The sequence below is a fragment of the Argentina silus genome (assembly GCF_951799395.1).
Source record: "Argentina silus genome assembly, chromosome: Y".
In the NCBI taxonomy this organism is placed as follows: Eukaryota; Metazoa; Chordata; class Actinopteri; order Argentiniformes; family Argentinidae; genus Argentina; species Argentina silus.
The window spans coordinates 51092174-51102443 of NC_139654.1; the positions used below are offsets into that span (position 1 = coordinate 51092174).

At 43.7% G+C, this 10270-nt stretch overlaps 1 protein-coding gene across 1 annotated transcript; it reads right to left on the reverse strand.

Annotated features, from left to right (window-relative positions):
• Positions 1 to 259: 259 nt before the first annotated feature.
• Positions 260 to 8729, reverse strand: pycr1b (pyrroline-5-carboxylate reductase 1b). Its single transcript, XM_083697009.1, has 9 exons — positions 8608 to 8729; positions 8120 to 8208; positions 7754 to 7824; positions 6905 to 7084; positions 6212 to 6319; positions 5950 to 6063; positions 4258 to 4350; positions 1857 to 2020; positions 260 to 1665 (listed from the first exon to the last, which is right to left on the reverse strand). Exons 2-9 carry the CDS (start codon positions 8184 to 8186, stop codon positions 1494 to 1496), a joined length of 969 nt encoding a protein of 322 aa, XP_083553135.1. The 5' UTR covers positions 8187 to 8208; positions 8608 to 8729; the 3' UTR covers positions 260 to 1493.
• Between the last annotated feature and the right edge of the window lie 1541 nt (positions 8730 to 10270).

A 10270-nucleotide genomic window follows, 5' to 3' on the forward strand; every position in this document is an offset into this window, starting at 1 on the left:
GAGGCACAGAGTGGTTTCATCAAGGTCCTTTTAACTCTGAGGTAATCCTGTAGCTGTTTGTTCAGATGCGAGAAAAAATTGTGTCCCTTAACGAACTGGTGCCCTACTATTTTCTATCCTGTAGCCCTTGAAGAAGAGGTAGATCTAATGTTGTTATTGTTAGTGCCAAACGATGGAGTGGCAGGCATAGATAAATGAGCGTTCTTCTGTATTAGCCAATGGTCTTGGAGGGAATATTAAAGCATGATATTCAACGTGTTTATTTTGTGGGAATTATATTGGTCACTCCAATATTTTTAAATACACCCCAGCTCTCACCTAAAATCTTACAATTTGCCTCAACAGGAGTACAAGAATGAGATTTGATTCTGCACCTTTAATACTGAGGCTTAGTGTTCATTATTGGCAGCCCATCCTAGCTGTGGATGGTTATACCAATTACAAGAGAAGTCCATTCACAGCGACATAATGAAACATTACAGAATATAGATATATTGTAACTCAATGCAAAATACACATTGAGGACGGAACTTTTGGTGAACATAGACTTTCTTTGCCAAAACATAGACAATTAATGCTTATATATAAAAGTCTCCAGGAGTATTTCCGGTCATAGGTCACGTGGTCAGGAAAAATTCCTGGGCCCAACGATGATTATAAAGTAGGTTTTCTACGACTTTCATGCTCAGATGGTCTGGTGGACCAACGTGTCAAACCTGGCCTTCGTTTACTCAATAGAAAGAGGAACTTCCAGTAGCATAGCCATTGGCTTTACCCCATATCAATCACCTCCCACAGCACCCCCCCCTTCACTTGACTCATTAAATTCATTCCCACTAAGGCCAGGTTTGAGTTGTTGTTATTCCAGGCTTATATGCTGGGGACAAGGTTAGAGTTTGAGACCTATAGAATCCTCCTGAGATAGAGGACATCTGACAAACACCAAAGACACATCTGAGGTAAAAGCAGGTGTGGTGTGAGAAAGCTTGCATTGACCCTGTAACATGACTCCATGAGAAAAAAGTCCTGGGTCAAAAGGTCATAGGGAGACTCAATGACTGACCAGACCCCACATTGCCACACAACAGAGGATGAAGATTACAATAAGAGAAACAATATGAAAACAAAACGAACGTGGTAAAAATTCAGGCCATAAAATAGCACTATAGGCTAAAGGAAAAAGAAGTGAAAAACTAAATTAATGACTTCATTTGCATGACCTGGCTTCATTCATTATATCTTAATGATATAAACATGACCTGTCACAGTGCCATGTTTTGAACTACTGGCTCACACAGGTCCCCAGCTAGGCTGGAGACAAGGTAGACAAACAGCAGCTTGTAAATGCACTTCTGCTTATGCGTGTGTGTGTGTGGATGGCAATCAGACGATGCAAGGCTGTCTGTGTGTGTGTGTGTGTGTATTCTCAGAATTTCACTATTGAATGGGTTGTTGTGTGTGCATGTCCAAGTATGTATCCATATCCGTGTGTCTCAGTGGTTCTTCTTGACCCCTGGGCTGCGGTTGTTGAAGAGGTTGAGGGCTGGTCTGCTGCCGTTGGCTGTGGTCCCTGTGACCCCCGGCTGCTGGAGGACCTTGTCCAGGGTAGTCTTCTTAATGGCCGCCGGGGAGATCCGCTCCTGGTCCGCCAGCCACTGCAGCTCTCTGAGAGGACAGAGAGGAGAGCACCAATGAATGAGAAAGAAAAAGAGAGCGAGACAGAGAGGGTTGGGGGGGGGGGGGAATTAGGCACATTAGAGGGTAAACAAAATTAGAGAGTGGGATGGATGTTCGGCAGTCAGAGGCGATGAGTTGAGGGCGGGGGTGTGTGTGTGTGTGTGTGCACGCCCACTCACTTGGTCCTGATGCAGGAGGCCTCCACTGCATTGATGAGGAGGCTGCGGAAGCCGCCACTCTCCAAGAAGTGCAGGGCGTGGATGGTGGCACCGCCAGGAGAACACACGTTGTCCTTCAGCTGGCCCGGGTGCTCCTCAGAGTCTAGCAGCATCTTAGCTGCTCCCTACAGGAGGAGGAAGGGAGAGGTATGGAGATAAAGCCAGAAATAGAGTACAACTCACAAATGTGTATCCGTAAACAAAAAACACAAAGCACAAATATAATTTACTGTCCACACACAAACACCTCTTGATTTGTAAAGCATTATTTTAATACACGCAAAATTATTTGTAAATGTGGCTTAAGATTTGTGAATAAATGTGCTTAAATTTGCAAACAAATGTCACGATGAGTAAATACAAATGAAAGCAGTGACAAACATCTTTCCAAAGTTATAAATAAAAGCATTGCTTTTAAAAGCATTGCTTTTTGTCCAATAATTTCACTTTTACAACAGTTTATGCATTTGTTGATCAAATTACATCTGGATGGATTTGTTTTCATTTGTTTACAGAATTTTGACACTAACATTCAGCATATTCATGGACAAATGATTCACAAATGCATCTCAGTTGCCTCCCCATTGTGGTGTGTGTCTCTTTTTCCTCCCCATGCCGGTGGAATTTCCTGCTTTTATTTAGTCACATTCAAAATGTGAGTTTAGACATTTTCTGTGTTTAGTTCACCTGTTAAATCGTTACCGATGAAAAGTTCACTGTGGACTAATTTGATTGTACTCAATAAAGCTTTGCTAAGTCAAACATTCCTCAATGATCATCATTTTAACTGACAAGCTAGCAATTAGGAACAATTTCGAAAGACAAACAAGCATATTTGTTCAAATGTCAAGTAGATTAATACCCTCTTTGATCAACTATTTTTAGTAGATAAACCGGGATGTTTAGGTTGGAATAAATGCAGTAAAAGCAGCCTCATCAGCTTCATTCAAGTCTGGGATATTGCGTATTACACTGGTATAATGGTGTACGTGGTTAAGTAAATGGTTAGGGTTTTAGGGTCGTCCCAAGGATCCCACTTGGCTTCTACCTAATACATAGCTGTTGTTCTGTGTTTATACTTTTCACAAATGACAATGACCAAAATTGATGTTGGCCAACAATGGAATGTTCATGATGACTTTGCGACTTCTGGTGTCAAACGACAGTCGCCCTCTGAGTATAAACCAGAGTATAACAAATCTACTGTTTAAACCAAGTCAACAAAGGACATTTTGCAGAACTTTGCAGCCTACAGCTTACACAAAGATGTTCTAGTTAAATGGAGAATTAAGATAAAGCCAATGCATTTTTGGATAATTTCTCTTGTAAGGAAATTTGATCAATGATAATGTTATCAAACAGGTCTGTCTAGTTTAAATAAGGGGCCTCAAAGACACCTCTGAAACAGTGTTCTTGAATGGTGGACATAAAGGCTGTTGTTAACCACCCCCACTTTCAGGTCACCACACCCTTGGGGTCTCTTGTATAAAATGTCTCTCAAACATGTAGTTGTATTTGAACTGCCTTTCATTACCCGGGATACCGTACAATACTATTTTGCTTGGAACTGCAAAACATCTTACTATTTCAAAAGGGTGAAATTCCTACACTCTATAAACACGGACTGTAAATGCCAAAAATTAAAACAAATCCACAGATGTAATTTGATCCGCAACTTCAGATTCTAATGCTAAAGTGTTAAAAATGATTGGATACCTATACAAAGCAATGCTTCTTTTCATAACTTTGGGAAGATGTTTGTCACTGCTTTCATTTGTATTCACATGTTGACATTTGTTTGCAAATGTAAGAGCATTTATTCAGAACTCTTAAGCCACATTTACAAATCATTTTTCATATATTAAAACAAATCAAGGAGGTGTTTGTGTGTGGATAGTAGATTCTATTTGTGCTTTGTGTTCCTTGTTTTCGGATCATGGTACATGTGTGAGTTGTACTCTATTTATTTACTAATATTGGCAGTAATCTCCCCATAGAGAGGATTCACTGGCCGTGTCCAAATGCTCATACTTTCCTACTGATAACTAAAAGTATATACTATACTAACCATACTATTTAGGCCATACTGTTTCGTAAAAATCTATGCAGTAAGTGATCAATGTCATCATACTACATCTCATTCATACTGAGAAATCATCTGTAGTTCAACCCTGTTGTTCACAGTAATTCGTTCAATTTCCACAAATGTCAACATACTGCCAACATTCTAAACTTGCATACTGAAAACTAAATAGGTTGCATTATAAACATTAGGACGCAGCCATGGTCTCTCACAGTTGGGTGCCTTGGGTGGATCAATCCATTTCTTTAGTAAGACATGTTGTGGTCCCACAGTACTGACCAGTATGGCCTGGGCTCCCAGTCGGACCGCCAACCTCCGGGGCAGACCCATCTTCACCCCACCGTCCGCTAGGGCATCCAGGGCCATGAACGCCTGTCAACACACACAGACACACACTGTAGAGAAGTATTTCAATTACAGAAATTGCACACATTCATCTTTACAAACACACAGACAAATATAAAGAAAGACATGGAGAAAGGCAGACAACTCGTTTTCTCTTTAGGATACAATGTAAACCACAAGCCATCGAATCAATATGAAGTATACATTGTGTGTGGGTGCTACTCAGAACGAATTGGAAGTGATTTGTACTACAGGGACTAATTGTACAGCAAAAGTAAGCTTGTAACTCAATTAAATGTGAGTTAAACAAAACTTTTATAGAAAGTTTACAGCTAGTTTCCCTTCCTGCTTATTCTCCAAAATCAATTGCTTGTTGCTCTGGTGACCCTTCCCACGCACACCAGTCATACAAAGGGTGTGTGACGATGTTTACCCTGAAGCGCTGATCTGAGTTCAGAATTACTGGTCCACTTGTTTAGTCCAGATGAGGAGTCAAGTTATGTAAACTGAGCCTCCTGGGTCTATGCTTGGAGAGGTCAACCTGTATGCACTACAGTAGTCTCTACTGACCCCTCACCAGCAAACCTCCATCTAATATCACTTGAATGATCCACTCCTTCCTCTTCTATCTTTCCCCTCTGCTATCTGCTCTCCCTTGCTGTCGGTAAAGGATACGAAGGGCACCTCAACCCCCCTAGCAGGCCCCTTGGTCTATACTGGGAAGGCGAGGGTACAGTGGAGGGGATAGATGTGAAGTCAAGGAGGTAGAGTCCCTTCCGGCTTTCACAGTGTTTTTTGCAGCCAAAACATGCTTAATTTTGCAAGGCAATTTGCAATGTTTTTAAAAAATGTTTTGTTAATTTCACTTAAAGTAATAAAATGTCATGTGCTCAGTTCTATAGACATCTTTCTATTTACAACGTTCTTGTGTACTAAACAACTTGCCCCCACTGTGGTGTAAACCATTGGGAAACACATCTTTATTTTTTTTTATTTTATTTTTTTTGTAGGCAAATGAGATGGATTTTTGTCCCTTGGCCGCTCTGCCTGTCAGCCACCATCAGCTTGACACGTGAACATGCTGACAGGGGACACAAAAGGTTTGTGGATATATGGTTTGATTGGACCGAATAAAGCAATAACGATCAGGGTTAGGGTTAGGGTAATTGGCCAAAATTGCAAGGCCTTTTCTGATTGGACCCTTTTATGTGGTAAAAGTAGGGTGATGGTTAAAATTGTAGGCCCAGCAAAATATGCGAGGAATGGTTGATTTTGCATTGAATTATGTGATCTGACGTGTGCATAATTGCTGCAAACTGCAGGGAGAAGTTTGTCTCGCAAATGTACAGTTGCTTGCTGGCTAGTGCATTATAGGCCTGTATAAATACAAATCTAAACTGAATAGATAGAAGGGCTAGGCTATAGCATAATTTCAAAGATATTAACACTGATTAGCCATAATGAAGTCTGTTAACCATTCAGCGTCGAGGATGGCATTATCCTTTCCTGTCCTTGATTTAGTACACTATTTTCCTTGCCAGTCCCAATCCCACTAGAGCCTAAAATCCTGACTCCATAACAATCCACTCCCTCCCTTAGAGGCCTCTGTCTCCATCAGTCTCTTACGTATGCAGGTCCGCTCCCGCTGAGGCCTGTGACAGCATCGATGAGGTCCTCCTCCACCTCTGTACAGAACCCCACACTGCCCATCAGCTGCTCCAACAACTTCCCATCCTCCACCTAGTAATGGGAGAGAGTATGAATAAATGAATGACTGAAGACAGGTTTTCTGCATTGTGGTCGCTGCATTCATTCTCACCACTCCTGTAGAAGTGCTCCAGTATCGCCCCCCCAACCAAACCAAAAACAGCTCATTGTGCAGCCTCACCTCAGCGTGGGTCCCTGTGGCGTACACCGTGGCTCCTTCCTTCACAACCACGGGCGTGTTGGTCATACACCGCATCACCTTGGGGGCTGCCCGGTACTGTAGCAACTTCTGTGTGTGTGTGTGTGTGTGTGTGTGTGTGTGTGTGTGTGGAGGAGAGAGAGGGACAGGGTTGGTGAGAGAGTACAGTAAATAGCATTACAGTGTATGGTTCATTTGCTAGGCTGTGTTTGACTTGTTGCTTGAGACAGAGGGAGGAAGAAAGAAAAACAGGGGGGAGATGGCTGAGAAGGAGGAGAATTGGGTCGTTGGTATGCAAATTACTCAGAAAAAATAACAATGATGGGGAAGGATCTGCCATAACAGGAAGGTCACATGGTTCTCACACCATTGTGCCAACCAGAACCACAATCCACTATCCTGGCTTAGACACTTCCAGCACTGCTTAGCTCTTCAAAAAAACGAGCTCAACTGGCTCGGTAACATGTCTCATGCCAGCTGTGATAGGCCTACGCTAGAATAGAAGAACGTTATTGTCCAACGGAAGCTGAAGAATTGTCTTTGGCCTCACCTCAGGCATAATAAGGTTAAAAAGTTAAACCACACTGACCCCACACCTTGGCATACTCTCTGAAAAGAGCGCAGTTCGGGTCGGTCGGTCCCTAAGAAGAACCGTGGGGGGTCCTAGTGTCCCACCTTCTCTATGGAGCTGATGGTGACTCCCGCTGCACAGGACACGATGAGGTGGCGGGCCTCGATGTCCGGTCCGATCTCGTCCAGGACGAAGGGGATGATGTGTGGCTTCACTGCCAGGAAGAGAACGTCGCTCTTGTTCACCGTCTCCTTGTTGCTGGTGGTCAGGTTCACGCCCATTTTCTACACCACCGCGGAGAGAGGCAGGGAGGAACAGAGCCAGGGAGGAACAGAGTCAGGGAGACACAGAGGGAGGGAGACACAGATGTTAGAGGAAGTGAGGCCTGACACACACCTCATCATTATCTGCACATGCAAGCAAACACACACCACGCATCTACACACAGACACTCTTCACACTTTGCATTAATATGCGTCCTGTGATCGCATCACGTATGATCTGACAAGGATCTGGCCAGCTCACGTTTACACTTCATCCGTCTTCTCTGTCTGCATTGTGATCAGATTTAGTTTAAACGTCCCTTCTCTCGGCTTGCGGTCACATGTCTAATTTTAAAAGAATGTGGTTAACAACTGCTGTGTCCAGATTGCATTCACACTGGTCCATGATGCCACAACGCCAGCTCGTCCACCTCCGTTTGTGGTTTGGCAGATCTGATTGTGAATCGATCACAGTGTCTTTTTTTCATTTCCACGTGTCTTTTCATGTGGACACAATCAGGATGCGGGCAGTATCTGGATACAGGACACATCTTAATGCAAGGTGTAAATGGGGTCTAACATTTACCATTTGTTTTATCACACTTATGGACGTGCACTCACAGAAACAGACACACACACGTTCTCAGACAGACATAACACACACTGCATGCACAGGCATGTCCCCCTTACCCTCAACCCTGACACTGTGGGCAGGTCTGTGTCTGGAGCGCTGGCTGTGATTCTCTGTGTAGCAATTACACCTGGCAGAGAGAGAGGGGGATGACAGGAGGGAGCGAGAAAGGGTGGGGTGAGATGGAGGGATCGGGAAGAAAGAGAGAAGATAAGAAAGAATGAATGTGAGGAAAAGGTTGAGGGCAACATAAGTTGTGAAAACAACTACAGCAGACCACAAATACCAAGTCACTGACAATAAAAGAGATGGAGTTTGTTGACATTTCCGGGTCATGGAGACATGGTGCTGGTCAGTCAGAGTGACCGTCCCTGGTGTAAAAGCGAGTCATCACGGTAAAAGGCCATCATGACCCAGTTCCTCACCAGCAGCAGTGAACCCTTTGACGAGGGCATGAGCCAGCTGGCCCGCCCCAATGAATCCCACGCTCATTCTGTCTGTGATGTCGCCTGTCCTGCAAAGCAATGTCAAAACTATATCAATCAGCTTGTATACACCTTATCTCGCCTAGATAACACAACATTAGGGTGGACAGCATTCAGCAAAGCTCAATAAGTCACATCTTGTCAAAGCCAGCATCACAAGCAAGCAGAACTCACGACTGTAATTTCACGTCTTTCTAGGTAGCTAGCTTGCTAGCTGAAACACTTCTCCATGTCTCAGTAGCCACATTGTGGCTTTTAGAGTGGTTAACAGCAAGCTTGGCTAACTAAGGTCTTCTCTACTCCTCAGTAGATGGATAATGCACTGGAGAAGTAGCTCGTTAGCTAGCTAGCAATGGCTAGTGACCAATCAAATGAATAAACAAGGCGACTGCGTTGTCTTTTGTTACTCCTTCAATTCACATTCTTACCTTTTCTGATATTTTCGGACGCTTGGCTCCCCCTGGGCAGACAGGCGTATCGACCGTTATTTCACTGGGTCAGGATCAGAACACCGAGTTAGCGTCAACGTGGCTTCCTCCTTCACTCAAGCCCACGCGTTTCTGGTGACAGGAATGATGGGCATGAGAGTGAGCCAATGGCTGTAGACATCAGCCTCACTCATGACCAATCACCATAAAGTTAAAAATGATGGGCGGAGTGTCAGGAAAATCGTGCCCAAAGGCGTCATTTCCCGTAGTAAAGGTAGGGGGAGGCTTCAAGGCACAGATCTAGGTCAAGTTCAATGCCAGATGCATGTTATAAAACGAGGTCGTGTATATTTTGAGGAAAATTGTGTGAAGACATTCAGACCAATAGTAACTATGGGACTTATAACCAATGAGGAAGGTGTCCAAAAAAACAGGTATCATGCTTTTAGTAATCAAGAGGTATGCAGTCATACGAATTTTATAGTCATTTTATTCTCTTTGTCTCCCTACCTCTCTTCACCTCCCTGCACAGAAAAACAAAGCAGAGGAGTCTCTCTCTCTCTCTCTCTCTCTCTCTCTCTCTCTCTCTCTCTCTCTTTCTATCTCTCTTATCTCTAGGCACAAGGGGGAGCTAGTACATTCCATTCATAGCAGACACCAAACACTGTCACCTGACCCTCCTATAGTTCCCTCAGGTCAGCAGCTTAGTGACCCTTCCACAATGACACACAGCAGTCCCCACGGCCCTCCTCTCAGCCCCCCATCCCTTCTTCCTCATGGGGGGGGGGGGGGGGCATTAAGACCCTCTCTGGAGCTCTGCATGTCGATGCAGCAGCTTATCCAGGAATCCAAGACATGCACATTCCCTACGTGCCAGACATTAGCGGAATGTGGGGATGCCACTTGGGGGTTCTATGATCATGATGTGAAGGTGACATCTGGTTCTGGGCTTCATACTGGACAAGACAACGTCTGGGAAATATCAAAAGTCAGATTCCCAATCCCACATCTTACACCACCTGTGACTTTTTCCTTGGCCTCTTTCCCAGTGGACCTTATCTGGTATTCATATGAGGAATGAGGTCTCTGTTTCTAGTCAGAATATCTTCCAATATTCTTCCATTTGATGAATTCCGATACAAATACAGTGGATAAATGAATAACTTGTTGAATATCTGAGGGGTGCTGCCTTAACTAGAGACCATAGGGCCTCACAGGCCTTTACCAAACAGGCTAGTGAAGGTACAGTATTTCCATTTCTAGTCTTCCCAATTGATTTGACAGAATTGCAAATCAAGAACCAGACAGGCACTGTTCACTAATGAACCATAGAATACGAATAGTGATTGGGTCCCAGTTTCCATTCCCTGTGTCCCCAGATAGTTCCTTTCTGAGTAATTTGACAGCATCCAAAATGATAGATAGCACAGGCTACGACTGTCAGTTCATTTTTAACAGCAACATAGGCTACACTGCATGCATACATTTTAATACTTTGCTACTTTGTTTTTTTATTCTTATTTTAAAGCTGCCATTCTTAAATGACTCCAACCCAAGAGTCTTTTCCTTTGAGAAACCACATTCCGTTAAGCTGAACTGTGCTGTTAAAGAATGCCTGTCATACCAACAGCTCTATATATGTCATAGAATGCATGGGCTCAGG